The sequence below is a fragment of the Corvus hawaiiensis genome, chromosome 10, assembly GCF_020740725.1.
Source record: "Corvus hawaiiensis isolate bCorHaw1 chromosome 10, bCorHaw1.pri.cur, whole genome shotgun sequence".
NCBI lineage: Eukaryota > Metazoa > Chordata > Aves > Passeriformes > Corvidae > Corvus > Corvus hawaiiensis.
The window spans coordinates 8,153,612-8,172,429 of record NC_063222.1 but is presented as its reverse complement, the minus strand read 5'-3'; the positions used below and the strand labels follow the sequence as shown (position 1 = coordinate 8,172,429).

General features: G+C 40.1%; 2 protein-coding genes across 3 annotated transcripts in view; one reads left to right on the top strand and one right to left on the bottom strand.

Annotated features, from left to right (window-relative positions):
• The window catches only part of C10H17orf50 (chromosome 10 C17orf50 homolog), a 43,452-nt gene extending 42,844 nt beyond the window's left edge, over positions 1-608 (bottom strand). Inside the window, exon 1 of the mRNA XM_048314404.1 lies at positions 558-608. The gene's annotated coding sequence lies outside the window, so the exon portion shown is untranslated. The remainder of the gene's footprint in view (positions 1-557) is intronic.
• LOC125330789 (vesicle-associated membrane protein 2-like) overlaps positions 1-17,419 on the top strand; it is a 52,424-nt gene extending 35,005 nt beyond the window's left edge. Inside the window, exons 2-5 of one of the 2 annotated variants that reach the window (XM_048314406.1) lie at positions 578-695; positions 4,039-4,197; positions 6,175-6,226; positions 8,351-17,419. In XM_048314406.1, coding sequence (XP_048170363.1) covers positions 578-695; positions 4,039-4,197; positions 6,175-6,226; positions 8,351-8,367 — 346 coding nt within the window. In that variant the 3' untranslated portion in view covers positions 8,368-17,419. The remainder of the gene's footprint in view (positions 1-577; positions 696-4,038; positions 4,198-6,174; positions 6,227-8,350) is intronic. The other variant, XM_048314405.1, reaches the window with a different exon arrangement.
• The last annotated feature ends 1,399 nt before the right edge of the window (positions 17,420-18,818 follow it).

The following is an 18,818-nucleotide window of genomic DNA, read 5'->3' as shown; positions in this document are numbered from 1 at the left end:
CCATTTGGTGACCACCAGTGGGGAGGTTCAGCATTGCTGAATGCCAGCGATGACTAACCCCATGCTGTGTGCAATTCTCACCCCCACTTCCTCCTCCATGTCTTTCTCCTCTCCTTCTGTTTATCTTTACTTGGTTAAGTCCAAACACCAAGGAGCAGGGCAGTGCTTTACTCAGCACACTGAGAAGGAAGACAGGGTCACGGCCCTGGCTCTTACTGTGTTAACACAGAGTACCCAGAGCAGAATGTGTTTCCTTAGTGGGACATAAGCTCTGCCCTGCTAGTCAGGCCTGTGATCCGTTTGGCCATTGGCCTAACTTAGGGTAGATAATCTGAATTGTTTGCTGCTTAGAAAGGCAGCAAGGGAGGTGGAAGAGTTTGATAAAGTCCTATCAAGAAATAGTGTGAAAACTGATTGTGGTATGGAATAGTAGGGTTGTGATCCAGGAATGGAAAACATGGGTTGAAACAATGGAAAAGTTCTTTGAAGAGATAGGTACTTTCTACTAGTTCCAGAGAAGGGGTAGCGAGCAAATAAAGATAGTTTCAGTCACTTACGTTCTCTGGTTTTGATCTAGGTCTGTTCCAGCTTCTACCCAAGGTCCCACCGGTGCTGCAGGGGCTGCAGGGCCTCCTCCTGCTACCAGTGTGTCCAGCAACAAGCGGCTGCAGCAGACACAAGCCCAGGTGGACGAGGTAAGTGGTTCCAAATGATCTGTTGTGCACCACAATGGTGCTGCTGTGGTTGGTTTCCTCCCCCAGGTTCCCACCTGCTCATCTGAAGGCCGTGGATCTGGGAAATGAGATTTATCAAAGGACGGCAGTTGTGAGGAGGCAGACAGTACAAGAGGGATTCTGAATATAAACATCCCTGTACCAGTAACAGTTTGGCAGATTAAATGTGGGCATTGGTGCCAATTGAGGAATTCCTCCCAGTCAGTCTGGTTAGGAGGAAATATCATAGTGGAAGCAGCTTTTCTAGTGTGTTCCTGCACTCCTAAAGGTTAGATGCTAATTTCGCAGACTGTTTCACAGAGACAGGCCATCAGCTTCTCATAGATAGATTAAAACCATCAGAATTAAGCAGCTGAGGGCTGTGTTCATTAGCAAGAGCTCTATTGATTAATCATCACAACTTATTCCCACACATGACGTCATAACAGCATCTTTAACAAATCCCCACTTCTTTTCTTGATCTTGGAGGACCATGTGCCTGTTCCAGCTTGGATCCTTAAAATCTTGTTGCACCTTGGCTGTAATGCCAGTGTCCATCTACCTGTTTTGGGAATGGTAGTAGTGAGCACACCACTGCTTATGGGTGCGGTCCCGGAGTACACCAGAAGGACAGTAGCAGCTGTAGCGTCCTTACACACCTGCTGTGTGCACTTGTGTGCTGGGTATTAAGGAAAGAATATTGTTAAACCCCTCCAAAGACTTAAGTAACTAATTGCTTACTGTCTATGGTGAAGTGTGCAGAGCTTGTGTGATTCTTAAATGCCAATTTGATAAAATACACATTAGAAAATATGTTCTTACATGCATAAAGGCCTCTATTTTCAAAAGCTTCAGGCATGCTTTAAAGATAGTAGAGAAGACCTCAAAATATCCAACTCACATGAATTTCTTAAGATGAGTTAAATGCACCTGTCAAAATGGGCTTTGTCTTTTTGAGAACCTTTTCTTTGCTGAAAATCTGGAACAGTGACTTTCTGGTCTTCCCCATTGTTGGTGCTTGGATGTGTTCACAACATCCTCTGGTTGCAGAAATGTCTAGACCACGTTCTCTCTTTATCTCTGATTTTCACATCCCACTAACTTTACTGACATTAGTGGAGTATTTCTTCCAGTGGGGAAAGAAATGTTACATTTTAGCTTTTGTCTTGGGTCAGAATAATGAAATAACCTTCTTGTCCTGAACATGTTACATCATGGTGGTCCTGTAATTGTTTATGTGAGTGATAGCAAAAGTAACTGTCCCTAAAAGATGAAAAATAATTGCCTTTTATGATCTAAAAATGAGTGATGCCTGTCAGATACATAGGGCTCTTCAAGTAGATCAGTAGAGATGGCATCAGTGAGGATAGTGAAGCCCTCCTTTGTGTTTAAGATACTCTGTATTCTGACACTTTTCACTCGGACACTTGAAAATCTGTCTTTTCGTGAAGATGATGACATAAGTTTGGCAGGAACTCTTGCCCAGTGTGAGGGGACAATGAGTAGCTCTTGGATTTGAGGACTATGTGGGTGAAATTCAGGGTTCGTGAGGGGTTTGCCTTCCATTTGAGAGAGAGGCTGCAGTTGATACGGGTTTGGAGTTGATAGCACGTGGTCGGCAGGTCCTTTTTAACAGGGAAATCACAATTATAAGAATGGCCGATGGAGGCAAACCGGCCCTTCCAGCACTGTGCGGTCACTGGGGTGACGCTGCTTTGCAATACCGAAGGATCCGGGCTGGGAGCACGGCTTTGACCTTTCTCCCAGACCTTTTCCGGCTGTTTTCCTTCCGTGCCGTGCGGGGAAGTCACCCGTAGGTGGCAGCAGAGCCACGGGCAGCGCCGCTCCCCAGCCCGGCTTCGCAGGAAGCCTTGGGTCTGCATGAAACCACTGATCTTTTTAATGCTAGACTAATGCCCATATAGCATTTCAGGTATACCTCTATTGGGTTTTCTCATCTGATTCCTCCAGACGTCGTAGAGCTTATTTTCTAAGGCCCAGGAAAACATTTATTTATTTGACAAAAATGAAATCTCATCTGGAACAAGTGTTCACTGCAGCCAGGTTAGATTCAGTAAGTAGTTCTGGAGGGGAAAAAACCATAAAAATTTAACTGAATGGGTAGGAAATAGTAGAGTATTTTGCTTCAGCATTTTCAAATAGTTTAAAATTTTCACTACAAATCATTGTACCATGTTAAAACTCAATTAAATAGTAGCTGAGAAATTAATACTGTTAAAAATTATTATTATTTTATATGAAGTTAAATGCTTGGAAGGTTTTGGGTTGGAAAAGCAAGTAAGAAATTTGAATCGACCAAAACATTTCATTTTGGTTTAGGTTTGGTAGACAAGTGGAACAAATCTTTTGAGACCTTCTGCCAGTCCTTTTAAAGATTCTTTCACTACCAATTTTATCTCACTGTATTTGAATAATGTATCTTTTAAATAATTCTGGATTTTTGCAGGTAATAGTTAAATCTTATTAAATATGTATAACATGGAATTCCTTTTTATAGAGTATGAGAATTTACAGACCATCAGCCTCATTCACTGCTAGAAAACTTGGACACAGCATTACTGAGGTAGTTACACTGTCTGACATTTGCGTTAGAGGTGAATTTCTACATGATTTCCATTTAGTTATTGGCTTGCTGGAAGAGGATTTTCATCTTACCCAATGTATAAAATATATATATGAACAGCCCTTACCTGTGGTGTACTGGCTGTGCAGTAAGGTGGCATGAACACTTTGCTACTCTTCAGGCTGAATTTGCTCAGGTAAAACATTCTCCTCCTCCAGTTTCAAGCAGGACTTCAAATTATGGCTGAGAAGTCATCTTGCCCAAAAGATCTGCAGAATGAGAAAATTCTTTGGTGAGGAAATGCATACAGTTCCCTTTAGAGTGGCCTTTATCAAGATAATTTCTCTAGTTCAAGTAAGGAAGATATTAAAAGTATAAGGAAAATAATGGCTTGTTCTTAGTGATGTCAATCAAATTGTGGTATAGAGATCTTCATCAGGTTTTTGTATCTATGTAAAAGAAATCAAAAACTTTAATAAAACTAACTATGGTATTTCATGATGTCTTTTTATTTTCTACCTTTAAGAGCACCTGAGCACAGTGCAGCTGTGCTCACCTTGTTTTCACTGGGTGTGTTTCCATAGGCTGGGATTTTTGAGGCACAGTCCAGGTAATGCCATCACACATCATAATGGCAAATGGCTGAGTTTAGGATGATGTGTGGTATTTCAGGGTGTGAACAGACAGGTGTCCTTCAGCTTTCCTGTGTGAGGAGTCTCACATGCGTCTGTGCCTTTGTAGGTGGTTGACATCATTAGAATGAACGTGGATAAGGTGCTGGAAAGAGACCAGAGGCTGTCAGAGCTTGACAACCGGGCAGATGCATTGCAAGCAGGTGCCTCACAGTTTGAGACCAGTGCAGCCAAACTGAAGAGGAAATACTGGTGGAAAAATTGCAAGGTAAGGAATATAAATTCTTGTTGAGAATCACTTCATGGCAGGAATTGCTTTCACTTGCATTTAGTGGGACTTTGCCTGCAGGATGGCACCTCTGAGTCATCTCTTCTTGTCAAGGCAAGAAAGAGGTGCCTTGACCTTGAGACTCCATAGGTCAAGCAACTTTGATCTTTACCAGAACCCATAATTTGTGCAGCATGTAAAATGTCGATACAATTTTTGGTGCTTCACCAGTGCCTTCAAATAGGGATGGGAAGGCATTCCATGTCGATTCATGTCAGTTCTCTGTGTGAATCGCAAAACCTGGTCAGGTGCAGTGAACTCTAGCAATGGGAGAAAAGAAGCTTTTTTCTTGTGGGGATCATCAGCCTTTTGATTTTCCTTCAGGATGGTAAACTATAAAAAATACCCCAAACTGGATTCCACAAATTGCTGTGAGAAGGGAGGAAATTACAGTCTTTTATAAAGAGGGGCTGGTTAGGATAGAGCAGGACTTTCACTGACCAGCTGGCTTCTCTGCTGTCTTCAAAGTCTAATCCTTTCCCAAGAGCAGAGGGAATCTCACTCTCCTTTGCTTTTTCAGACTTTCTCCAGCATTTGTGGATTTTGGACCCAGAAACTTCATTTCCTCTTACTCTTCTAAGACTCACGTCTTTGCTTCTTTCTACTCATGCACCGCCAACATGAACCCTATGCCAAAAGTTCAGCTTCATTTCCATTTCTCAATACCGACTTTCCTGCTGACTACTTATGTCCACCCAAAATAAAACCACCTGTTCCTAAGGGAGAATGCCACATATATCCCTCGCTAGCCTGTTGTCTGCTTTGTCTCTTCAATCCACAGTGCTATGAAATGTAAAGCAAGAAAAAATATTCTGGGTAAACCACATGTACAAACACTCCAGAAATAAAAGCATCTAGGTTAGAAATTCAACTGAGTAGGTCCTCTGGGCCTCTTTTATGCCTAGAAGTGCAGGCAGCAGGACTTTTGGGAGCTACAAGCACAGATTTTGAGTTACGTTCACCCATGTGACTGCAGTCATCAGAATGATCTGCACTACACTAGACCTTCAAACCTACCCTCATTCTCCTTTCCTCATTGTCCCTTCCTGCTTTATCCTGACAAACAATCTCCCCATCCTTCCTCTGGCTCCCAGTCTCTGGAAAGAGAGGGTAGAAATTAAAAAAAAAATCTCCTGCAAGCCAGTGGTTGGCTCTGTCCTCCAGACACATGTTAGGAGGAATGAAGGCCTTGATTTGACATGCCCATGTTTGTTGTTTTTCAGTCTTACTATTCGCTGGGGTAATAATGGCAACTGGACTGCAGCATCCCTGGAGGGCTCGTTAGCTTTCAGTGAGTCTCAAGTGGGGGCTCTGAGCCACACAGCTCAGTGCTGCTGTGATCTGTGCACAGCTGCCTCTGCTCTACCTGTTCCTGGGGGAGCAGACTCCTGCTTTGCAATGAGCTATTTCCAGGAGAACGTGCTGGAAACTGTTCTGGCTAGCATGGGCTGCTTCTCCCAACAGCACAAGCATACAAAGCAGCACAAATAGCTGCTGGGCTTTAGACATCTCCAGCTGCCTCTTCACTGACTTCAGGAACATGGGGAAAAGGGATCTAGTGACTCTGGTATAAAGTGGTACATGGCCATGGGTGACCCCAGCCACTGGAGTTGTTTTACTTTGGAAATTAACTATTTCTTTATTGCTAGAAATGGTTGAGGTTGGTCACTGCATCTTTAGCTGACAGGCAAGAACTGGCTAGCTTTGACAAGAGGCTATGTCCATTGTTGGTGGTCAGCTGGTTTTAAAATTGACACTAAATTTGGGGCCTTAACAAGTCTGTTGCAGTGAGTCTTTACAAGAGTTAAAAGTATGAGGAATGAGTCACTAAGTAAAAGCAAAAAAATTGAGGGGTTAATGTCTTTCATGTGAAAACCTGACTTTCTCTTTTTCTTTCTTATAACTTTCTTTTTATAGATGATGATCATCCTTGGTGTAGTATGCGCAGTCATTCTCATTATAATTATAAGTGAGTAATTCGTTTTCTCTTTTATCTATGATCTCAATAGCTTGTGACTTAAGAATGGCTGCTATATTAAAAGCCAAAACAACAAAAAAAGGATATAAAATATTTAAACTGATTAATTTGTGAAATTTCCCTTCTAGTGTTATGCTTTCATAGTGAGAATTACTGCAAACTCCCTGGACACATATTGGCAGAATTTGTTGACATTTAATGTTTTTTACATTAGCATGTTACATAACTTTCCCTAGGATTAAAAACTCTCCCTTTTTATGTTTAAAGTAAGTTTTTATGCAGTCTTAGAGATCTTCCTTTCATTATGATGAGTGCCATAGTCCTGGTGTTTTCTACTAAGAACAGTAATTCTTGAAATACCTCATGCCTATAAAAAGAGGGTGAAGGCACACAGGCAAACAGGCATCTGATGAATTTTTAAAAGCATGTAGGTGCCTAGTTGCTACCATATCAGCTAGAATTTGAGATGTCAGTGTTTCTGAAGATCCTTTGGCATCTCGAATGCACAAATGTTGTTAAAAGATGGCCCAAAGTCTCACTGATTTCTTTTCTCAGAAGATCATCTCATTCCATGCAGTTGTTGTAGGAAAGTTAGCTATGAATGAATAATAGCAGTCGTGCTGCTTGGGACTCAGGGATCTTGTAATGACAGGAATTGAACATTTCATTTATGTAACCCTATGTTAGCAACAGCTGTTATGTGACATAACTGTAATATGGCATTAACTCCTAAAAGGGAGATTTCTTCAGATGGGCAATCCAGGTAGTAACCCAGAAGAGATTCACCAGAAGGCTAGACCGTGGATGTGAGTTAATTCCCAGCTCTCAAATTACATGCCTCATATTAAACATGTTTCCATTTTCCTCTGTTGCTCCTGTAAAGGAGGCTTACAGGATCACCTGTAAAAATGACTAAATGGAATGAGATACATGTGACAGTTTATTAGCCTTATGAACCATGGCACCAGCGTGACCCAGAATAATTCCAGGGTTTCGTAACACTGATACGGCAAGAATGGGAAATGGTTAGATATTAATTAACTATATTAACTGGGTACTCAAGGCAACGGGCTTCAAGAGAAAGACCGGCCCTTCTTCTGCAGCAACCAGACAAGAGAAGATGTGCAGCCATTGAACTAATTGCTGTGTATATACGCCTCATTGAGCATTATGTGATCTTAACAAGAAAGTAAAAAGCGGTCAAGATAGTTTGTAACTCCTCCATAGAAGTTAAGGCTGAACCATATATAAGTAGAACATTGTTTCACTCCTGGTTTAAAGTGTTGAATGCCTGTCCTGGTAAGTTTAAAAAAAAAAGACACTGCAAGTTTGACATGGGTTAGGTTGAGTTTAGGGTATTTAATCACAAACTTAAGTGCCATATTGTTCAACCCAGGTCGTGGCTCACCATAGTGAGATCTAGTACCAGGTCAGTGAGATTTAAGTGTACCTGTTGTTCAAATAATTTTTTCAGGCTGATTCTTCTGTAGTAAGTGCCTAAAGGTTGCAGCTTCAGGAAGGACCCTGTGTATTTATCTCAATGCTGTATTTATTCACAGTAGCTCTCAAGTATATGTTTAAATCCTATAGACATCAAGCATCCAAGTGCTGTTAGACACAAGGCCTGCATGACTTTTCCAGTCCGGGATTTGAATGGGAACAAGATCATACTCTCCATGAGGGGTGGCTATAGATGCAGATAAGCTGAGCCATTCCTCACAGCAGCAAGCTACCATGGGTGGTGAAATGGCCCAAGCTGCCTGCTGGAGGAAGCAATACAACACATGGCTTTGCAGGTGTTGCTGGAGCTGGGGAAAGCAGATAACATCACTGTCAGTCCTTGCCCTTTCTCTCATTTGAGCCACAGTCTCCCCTGCTTTCTACTCCAGTTTCCCCTCCAAATTCCATTTGACACAGGAGGACCCATCCTCATGTCTGCTAGAAAGGAATACTGTGTGCAAGACATGTCATGCTCCTTCAGCTAAGATGTGCTAAAGATGTTTGCAATTCTCTGACATCACACGCTTCTGTAAGATAAAGCACAACAGTAACTCTGTAATAACTGTTGGTTTTTGTCTTTTTTTAATCTTTCTTTCCTTCTGCTTCATTTCCCAGTTTATTTCTCCACTTGAAAAAGCAAAGAAGGAAGACTTGGCACAACTTTGTTCATATCAACCGACGATATCAGTGTTCCTTTGTTGAACTCCGCTTTTTAATTCCCGGTGTCTTGGGATTTTTGCTTGTAATAACCCATAAGCATTCAGTGTGGTGTATTTTGGAATTCTGTTGTTTCCACAAGAAACTGTACCAGCTAAATACTGCCAAGTAGTTCCATACACTGTCTAATCACTGTGTCTTAAAATGTGTATGCACTGACCTTCAGAAACTGTAGTATATGAAAAGCATCCTAAAACATCTCCGAATCAGAGAATGCAGCTGTGGGGAAGCTCCTGTTTAAAGGGACACTGTCAGGTGGATTGGACTCAAATCGAAGGTTGCAGCAAACATTAGGACCAAAATTCTCAATCTGAGCTCCTAAAGTTGGATGGCAAAATCCATTGTCAGATGTATCTCTTATTCCCATTGAAGGAAGAGAGTGATACCTACAAGTATTCATGTAAGATATCACATTTCCATTTAGCCAACCAAACACAGATTTTTTTGAGATTAGATGTAGAATCCAAGTCTAAAAACATTGTCTACAGAAAATAAATAAGACTGGTTTATCATCTTTTATGGATTTAATTTTTTCCTTATGGAAAACACCTAATGGTGTTTGGAACAACCAAGATGGCCTCAATACAAAAGCCAGAAAGAAAAAATGTTGTATGACAACCAAAAAGCATTAGCTAGCACAGTCCTGAAAAAGCCAGGTGAAATGCAGAAGTGGTAATACAGGCATCACAAATTACTCAGAAACAGTTTCTTGCTAAAACCTCAAGGCACTGTTTGTCACGTTTCATGGGACATCTCTTGAATACTAATCCACAATAGTTAGGCCCAAACTTAAAGCACATGAGCAGCACTGGTGCTGTCTGCGGCTTTCCAGCTCTGTTGTAGGAAGCTGCCTCTGCACCAGTTTGCAGAAATGGTCCCTGCTGTAAGGATCATTCAAAAATCAGGAAGAAGGTAGGGGGGAACAGTGGAGAGAGGCTGAGAAACGGAAGGGTGCCTAGCAAAGCTTTCCTGAAGAAGAGGAAGGAAGAGAAACACTGTTCAAAGTAGTGGTGTTAAAAAGCTTTAAAAATATATATTTTAATTTGTGCATGTGGATAGTTCATAAACTAAAGTGTCATCTTTATAAAGTGCTCAGCTGAGATACCTATTATACTCAATTAATTTAGACTAACATTTGATGTAATTAAAAGAAATTATATATTGTGGCTTGAGAGAAAGTTCTTGTATGGTCTTGCGAATTTCTTGTTTCTTTCTTTTTAAAGCAGTGAATAGTTTAATCATCCTTAACCAAACTAAAAATGAATTAATCACATTTTGAACCAGGAAATTCAGAAAAGGATCTTTTTAGGATAACTCCTTCAGAATTCCTAAAAAGAATTCATAGAATTTAAAAAATAATAATTTGGTGGGTTGGGGTTTTTTGTCTGCAATTTAATTAGGGAATAGAAACAGTGGTAATAGTAGTGTAAATATTCCCACTGTGGAGTATCTCTCTTGACATGGTTTTAGATTTAAAAAAATGGATACCCTGACCAGTTTGTTGCTGTGAATCTATATATAAATTGTGCTGAAGTAGAATTTTGCAGAGAGAATAAGTAATGATCAATTGAAAGGTTCCAGTTACATTCTCCCCTAAATATTTATTACTTTATAGTCATGCGTACTGCTTCATATCATTAAGTCATAAGTGGCTCCAGTCTTAATGAAGCTGAATATTCAAAGTTACTAATTTGATCCTGGACTCCCTGGTATGCCCTGTTCACTTCAGTCCTTCAGCTGGGTGAGAACATAAACAATTCTGAAATCCTCATGGGTCAGACAAAAATCATAGGGATGATGAAAGGCCTGACTCCATGAGGTGACACACCTGAGTGCTAAGTATAATGGAGCTTTCACTGGTAGAGGAACAAGCCATCCAACTTCAGGACCCTTTTAAACTGCTAAGATAATTAGATAGCTGATATGAAAGAATTATCTCCTAAGATTGGGACCCTGCCACCCACACACATGTTGAGCGTGGTGTCCTCACAGAGCTTCTCGACTGAAAAGACTGATGAGATGAAGATAGCTTTCGCTGGAGGTGGTGCAATCAGTAAGGTGATATGCTGATACTGAGCCTTAATGTAGATGTTCCTTCTCCTCTGAGAGGCTGAACTGAGTACTCAGCTGATAGGACTGCAAATACACATTAAATCGTTTGAATCTTCTAGCTACAACCATGCAAAGCTCCCAAATGAAACTGTAGTGAAAGTGCTGTGAGGATGCAAAGCTTACATCCTCCCAGCTAATGTAGTTCAAGCAAGTTAATAATCAAAGTGGGACCTTTAGGTGAGAGTGGAGAATAGAAATTGTTCTTTGTGGAATGTGGACCCATTCTCTCTCAAAACTGTAACTAATGGGGGGGTGACTGCTAAATGTTAGTGAGACTTTGCAAGGAAGAGTTAAGAAATCTACCTTCTAGTGGGTTGTAGAATGTTTGTGAAGAGACTATTTCCTCCTATGTGGTAATGAAATATGATAAATTAATATGTTTAACTTTTCAAAGTTGTTTGCCCACAGTGTGCTTGTGAATGCTGAATGTTTGCTACTGCTTGTGCCATGGTAGTTGGTTGTAATTGGTAAGATAAACCATGTAACTTTTCTAATTCAGCCCAGGAAGCATGAACAAGTGTGTCTTTCCCTGATGCACAGACCCAGAGCTCAACTGCTCTTGCAGAGGGTTAAATCTTCAGCAAGGAGAGTATGGTAATATCGAACTGTTCAGGGTCATAGATTGTGCAACAGCATCACATATGTGCAGACTGGTGCAGAGGATAATCTGTATAAACACAGTTGGAGATCTTATTTGTGTTGAAGCCAGGATTGATTGCATTCAACTTGCTGCTTCTACATTTTAAATGTCCGTACAGTTACAACTGCCTGCCTGTAAATTGTCCATGAAGAGGTTAAGCCATTCTTGTTCAGTCACCACTGATTAGAATTTCAGCTCCTGCTTTGCACCACTGACTGCTGCCTAGGCTCTTCCCTTGGGCTGGTAAAACATCACAAAAGGGCTTCCCTTTAGTGACTCCGTAGCAAATCCTCAGGGCACTCCAAGGCCATTGCTTTCTGACTGCCACCTTGGGGACCAAACTGAAGACTCTTCTGGCTGGAAACAATGCTTTTGGTAGCTTTATCCAGAAGTAGACATTGTTTGAGACCTGCCTATTCCATCCTTATAAGAAGCTCTTCCTCTGCTTTCTGGACCACAGCTGTACTTCTCAGAGGCTGTATAGCAGGAGGTGCCCTTCACACAGAGCATAGCTGAAAGGAAGTGGTTAACAGCTGGTCCGTGCCTGTACCATGGCTGCTGCTTGGCTTGTCAATGATCGTACATCAGCTTCTGAGCTTGAACAAGTGTTATTTGCACCCACTATCAACAGGCTAGTGAGGTCCTGCTTGGGCATTACACTTCCTCTCAAATTTAGCTCACGTTGCAGTAACACAGATGTGGCTTTAAACCTGAAAACATTGTTGCACATAACTTGGCAGGAAAACTTAGTGTGGAAGCCCTAACGACATACTTGACCTGATTTTCAGTTGACAACATTATGTAACAGCGCAGTCAATCCAACATAGTCAAACCTGATCCAATACTATTAGAAGGAGGATGGAAGAATTTGATCAAGATTCTGAATGTAACCTAGAGTCTGTAAGACAAGGAATGATTTAGAAATGTAGATTTTTAAAGCTGGCACTTTCATTTTGTTGGAACCTGCATGATGTTAGCCCTGGGAACAGTTCAGGCAAGTAAAATATTTGGCTTTTTTCTTTTTATATAGTGATCTGCAATAAGTGACTTAAACACTCTCAGTGATGGAAGAGCAGGACATTATTGTCTGTGCAAGGATTGAATTAGAACAGCCTAAATCTGTTATGCTTTTGTCTGAGTAGCGAGACCTTTTAAAATTCTACTGTTTCTCTGTCACTACTCCTCTGACAGGGCTTCACCTAACTTTAATTTTATGAGCAGCTGGACTACTTCTTGTCTGAATACAATGGATTTTAGCTCTTAAGAGCAAGTTCTTGACTTGGCATCGGTATTAGAACATACCTGCAAAATGGTGATGTCTGCTTCTCAGAAGTGCAACTACCATGGGAGACTCAAACTTCAGGAGCTTTTAGAAGCTCGATGTTACTCAGCTCTTTGATGCTTTTACAGAGTGAATTTTCTCTATTCCATGGCAGATTATCCACACAGTGGGAATATGTATGATCTATTATTTTTTTTATGAGAGCGCCTTGATTTCATGTTGGTGAGAGACCTTCACAAATAACCTAAAGAGCACTTGGGTATGATCCAGGATTTAGATCTCAACCCTGCTTCTCCTGCCCTTTAAACAGGGAAGAGGGCTGAACCAGCAGCCATGTAAGGCACTGGGGTCCCTCCCAATGTACACAGTGAGTATGAGAAAGGTCTCAAAGTCTCTATGATCTGGATTTGCATCCTGACCTGAACTTTAGATCTCTAACAGATCATAACCTTTGGGCCCTCTATGTACTCAGAAGACTGAGATGCTCTTCCAGCCAGTTCTTCCTCACCTCATTTAGGTCCCTGTTGCTAGACAAGATACATTTGAGCCAGAGAAAACAAAAGCACCCTCAAATTAGCTTCTTTAAAAGCAAAATTTAAAAGGCTGAAGAAAATAGTTTGAAAAAAAAGAATTGTAGCTAGAGAAATTACTGCCTGAAGGTTTCTCAAATGGTAACATTATTGTCAGGAGGGATACTAGATTAGGATGTATGAAACAACCAAACCTCACACCAGTTGTTCTTTCTCCATCTGGTCTCCTTCAGAAACACTTCTCTATTCCACTTCAAGAAAGGATTTTGTTTTCCTCTTCAGATAATTTCCCTTCCTTAGTTCATTAATGTATGTCTCAATTGATGTGCTCAGCAGTTTTCTTCTCCATTGAGAACTGGAAGACTCTCTGCCTTTAAACACATGCATAAAAAAAGATCTCAGCCACCCGAGGAGTTTACCTTCCTTCCTGGTGCACTGACATTTAAAAGCTACATCTTAGAATAAAGCAGAAGAACTGTGGCAGTCTGGTTACATGCAGTTTTGGTGGAGCAAACACTTGATTATTCAACAATGAGTCATTCCTGCAGTAACCTCATTCTGTCATGACTGTATCACATCTGCTAACTCTCCAAAGCAAAAACCATAACCTGCACTGGTTTCAAACATGAATACAGCCTCATGGTTTGCACGTAACACTCTATTCAACCAAAGAAGCCATGTGCTATAAGTATAAAAGGGCAAAGTACTTGTTCTCAAAGAGAAAATATCATAGAGAACAACAAAGACAATTATGAAAAAACCTTCTCCATTCTTTAGCTCTTCTCACAGTGTCTGGCTTATCCATTATTCTTCAAGTCTCTTTCTGTTCTCTTAGAAAGCCTTTGTGGTTTTGGAGGTAGTGTATTTGGAACACGGTATATTGGGGTAGCGTTGTTCTGCCCTCTCGGTTGACTCCCTGCCTCCTGCCATGGTGTTACTGTTGCCCTCAGCCAGAGCTCAGACAGGCCTTGGGTGAAGCAGAACTTCCTCCCCATAATGCCCAGCTCTCCTCAAACCAGTCTCCACTCTCGCAGGTGGTTGAGAACACCTGAGGCAGAATATGGCTCCTGGGTCTTAATTTGGTTCAAAATTATGTGATACAAAAGAAGGCTAAACAACAGCATTTTTGCTATATGACTTTAAATTGTAACACTGGAATTTGAATTAAACTTATTTAACAGTTCTTGTAACAGTAATTCCATTAGTTTTGTTGGAAAGAGAAGAAACAGCAAATAAGGATATTGTGCTAATGACAATATAGTAAATTGGGAAATGGTCCAAGCGAAATATCACTAACATTCAGTAACCTCCTTTTTATAAGTGGCTCTACCTAAGAGCACCTTTTTTATATTAAAATTAAGCAGTGCTTGTCTATTAAATTCAAATACTTTAAATGAACTATGACAGATGGTAGATTTTTTTCCTGGACAATGTGGCGGATATATGCAGGCAGGCTGGTGTAGCATTTTTTGCAGAGAGCACCATTTGGGGTATTCTATGCCAAGATATGGGGCTCCTGCCAGCTGCAGAAGTGGTCAAGGACTTAAGACAAATCAGGACTGGTGCAGTAAAGATAAAGACTGAACGTCCTCTTTGTCCTAGAGCAGTTTGGTCTCAGTAATGGAATCTTCATGATGCAGCATAATTATTTGGGTTACCCTTGATCCACTCCAGTACCTGTGCTTCTCCACCTATAAATGGTCTAAGGTGAGGATGGAAAATCCCTTTGCTGAATCCATTACATTCCTGTCATATATATATATATATATATATATGAACACATGGTGGTGGCTTGAGCTTTTTGTAATGAAAAGTTTAAAAGAATTAAATCAGTTTCTCCCCCTGATACACTGCAGGTTTGTTTGAAGTAAAACTAAATAATGGCAGCTGCAATTATTTTCTTTGTAAGATCAAGGATTGAGATAGTGCATATAATGGACCTACAAACTCATAGATACACAATGCATAATTTTTTTCAGAAGTTTAGCTATTAATATTTATAGTATTGATCTGAAAGTTTGCTAAAATTTCTTTATTAATGAAAGTAGTCTTGGCTGGAACCAAACTTCAGTGATCAGCATGACTACCATGCCACTAACAAGCTACCAAATAATGCAAGTTCAACCCTTCATGAAACCCAAAGGGAAAAAATATTTTGAATAAAAGTAGAAATGTACGGTAAAGACTATGGGTATAAAGTTTAACCATTACTCATTTAAGTATTATTTAAGCAATTGCCAGCTATAAAAATAGTCAAATAATGTAATTATAAAATAATAATTATAAAATAATTGTGAAATAATTAGCTTTCAAAGGCTAACTATAGATGAAATAATATTTTTTCTCATTAGAAAAGCTAGCTTCAATCTATGTTCCATCTACTTTTTCCCCAGACAATAAAATGCTAATATTGCTATGACACACTCACAGGTCTGCACAATAAAACGTTACAGATAGCACACTACTTGTCATGAAAATGTCTTGTAAATGAAACGTCCTCCCTCCCCCAGCCATAAACCTGGTAAAATATTACTCACATTAGGTTTATCAGCATCACTGAAAGATTAGAAATTAGTACCTCCTACTCAAGAGTGGGACTTAAAAACATGCTTTGTCTGTTGCAAAAATACATTCTGAGGGGGAAGCACCAACTGTGTAGAGGTTAAATTTTTATTTGACAACTCCTGTTCTTTTTTCCTTCCCCTTTCCAAAGGAAGTGCTTATATATGTAGACAGGCATTTGCCATTTAGGCGAGATGTTCTCCTTCCAAGTATGAAAGAGATAAAACAGCCAGTATCTACTGTGAGCAAACCTTTAGTTTGTTTTGCAAAATAAAAAGTTCTCTAAGTGGCAATAGATGAACTCTTATTATAAACTTGTTATGCTCATTGCAGGAAATGAGTTCATAGCCAGCTAATTAGTATTTTCCTTAATGACTTATGCTTGAGTCTTAACACAGAAGAGCAGCCTCTGGAGGTGTTTATGTAATCAATTCAGCACTGTAGTATCTCACACTCGACAGCCTGGAGTGAGGAGCAAGGCGTGCCCTGTTCTGGAAGTGACTTCAACATGTACCTAAGCATATAGTGAATTTCTGTTTTCTGTTTAACACAACAAAAACCCCTCATTTGTCCTTGCTAAATCCAGGCCTGATATGTTCTAATTCAGAAGAGGAAAAACCTTTCATCTGGATGAGAAAAAAATTAGGGAGAAAAGGACCCCTGGGGTTGCCGGGTCTGATGTCCTGCTCGAAGTAGGGCTGCCTTTGAGGTTGGATCAGGTTGTACAGGTATTGTCTTGATGAGTTCTGAAGATCTCCAAGGCCCGTGACTCCACAACAAATTCTGTCATTGGGTATGTTCAATGCCCTGCCAAGGCTGATAAAAGTGCAGGAAACACCTTTGTAAGTGCATGTGGTTTGTGTTTTTGCCTTTTTTTTGGTTGTACATTTATCTGATTAGAATAAAATTCAGATCTAGTGGAAGTAAGTGCAAGCCCCCTTTTTTCAAAGGACTTCCACTGACATCAAGAAATTTTTTCTTTCTTGTTGCCATTGGTCTAAGCCAGATGTGATCATGCTGAGGATATCAATGCATTCTCTCTCCTCTGAGTGTGTGAAGCCTACTTCTCTGACCGTGAAACTGGGAATAGGCGTAGAATCAGGTCCAGAACATCTGGTGAAGTCTTGTTCTGTATTGTCTGAGGTCAGTGACACAATCCTGAGTGGCTATTCAGTTACTAGACTGGCACCAAAGAAAGAAGAGGATTTACTGAGATTACTCTTTCTCCTCACAAGTCACCTTGGCAATACCACACCTGATTCAAATGCTGATGGAATGGCAGTGCAAAATAAAAACCTTTCTTCTACCTCTTTCCCTGTAATTCTTCAAGCTTTACTTCCTGTAATCGGAATAATCAGAAATAAGTTTTCAGTTGCCCTTTTAAAAACCCAAACCCCAGACCAAATGTCTAACTGCATTCTTTTAAGGGCCACACAGTGGTGTTAAGCTATGTAGTAATACACTCAGAAAGGACCTGAAAGTCTGTGCTGAGAATAGCATCTCTCACCTCATAGACTCAGCTGTACTGAGCAAGGAGTTGTGATTTGTGCCTGCACAGAAAACAATCCATTTGCACCTTATTGGAACTATCTGGAGAGGAAAAATAATGCTGTGGAGACCAGGACATTTCTTAAAGTGCTTTACCTGGAGGTCAGTGGAATTTCATTTATAAATGATAGAATGCATGCATTTTGATGCTGAAATTGTGATGACTTACAAAGTTTGATATTACTGTACTTTTTTGTGAACAGTGATTTTTTTGAAGTGGTGAACATATTTTCCAAGAATATCGTAGACATTTTTAACATGTATGTTTGTGCCAATAAATCTTGTTTTAAGAAGTTTGGGTTTGTATCATTCTGTTCCCAATACACACAGTTTAAGGACAGTTGAGCAGCTTCAGCTTTCCCTCTCTGTGTTAAGTATGGGAGACTTCTAGAAATGAAGATTTTCTAATTCACACTGAGTTTTTACATGTTCAGTGTAATAGAAAAAAAAAAAGCATCACTGTTGTATAAACAGTGATGAACCCAGTACAAAAATATACAATCATTAACAAATTGTGAATAGGAGCAGATGAGAAAATGTATTTAGTGCATTTGACCATATTCTTAATTTTCTTAATGGCAACATGGGTTTTCCTTTAATAGGGCATGGTTAACTCGGGGAACTCAATGCCATGATATACTCTTAGTTCACCAATTTGGTGTATGTTGGACAGTTTTTAGATGAAGAAAGAAGGGTTTTCAGTGAGAGGAATACAGACTCTCTTGCAGGGTCCTCTTCTGCCTTAACTTGAAGCAGCTGGTGCTGGCCACTTGTGTGATGGATTAATGGGGCATGGTAACTGTTGCCATGGTTATTCCTAATGAATAATTAAGCCCTTTGAAGGGACAAGAGTTGGAAGCTGCTTTTCTCCCCTTCCTAGCGCCTACACCTAAATTTTAAATTGCATAAGCATCACAGTAACTCCCAGGTAGCTCCACACCTTCAATACACTTGGGGCATTATTCAACAACTCTAATTTTGTTGCAAATGGTCTCAGAACACATAAAAGGCACATTATTGTCTCTCCCCACCCCAAACCCAGGTAATGTCAAGATGCCTTTTTGTATGAAGGTTCTTTATTAGCAAAACTATAGATTTGTCCTTGGTAACTCAGTGCACCTGGCAATCAATTGAAGACACTTTTGAGTCTAAAAGGAGGAGCTGGGACAAAGCAATCACTGATTTCATACATTGCACATTCTGGTCTATGTGAAATAGCAAATAAGGACCAAGTGAGAAAGTGAATTATGTTGACTGGTGCATGTGAACATGATATTAAAGAACACAGGAAGCTGATCAAAGCCAAAGTGAGACTTATTAAGAGAGCACAGTGGGCTGATGCTCCACTAGCACTCTTACAGCAAGGTTGCATAATTAGCTCAGTTTTATTGAAAAAAATCCCAATTTCTGACTTTTGAGCTTACACAGAATTCTAGAAAATGACAAAACCAAGTGAAAATGAAGTTATGTTTAAAATAATGGAGATATTTAGATGGATATGGAAGAATCAGTAAGATTATATGAAAAATCTATCTTTCATTCTGGTCAGATAGATTTGCATAGTTCATGACAGTTCAGGGAGCAGAAAGAAGAACTGCTTCCTAGGGGTTATTAAACTATGTGGGGTGACGAACTCCTGGGACATGCACGTGCTTTGGAAAGTCAATACCAGATAGTTCAAAGACAAAACAA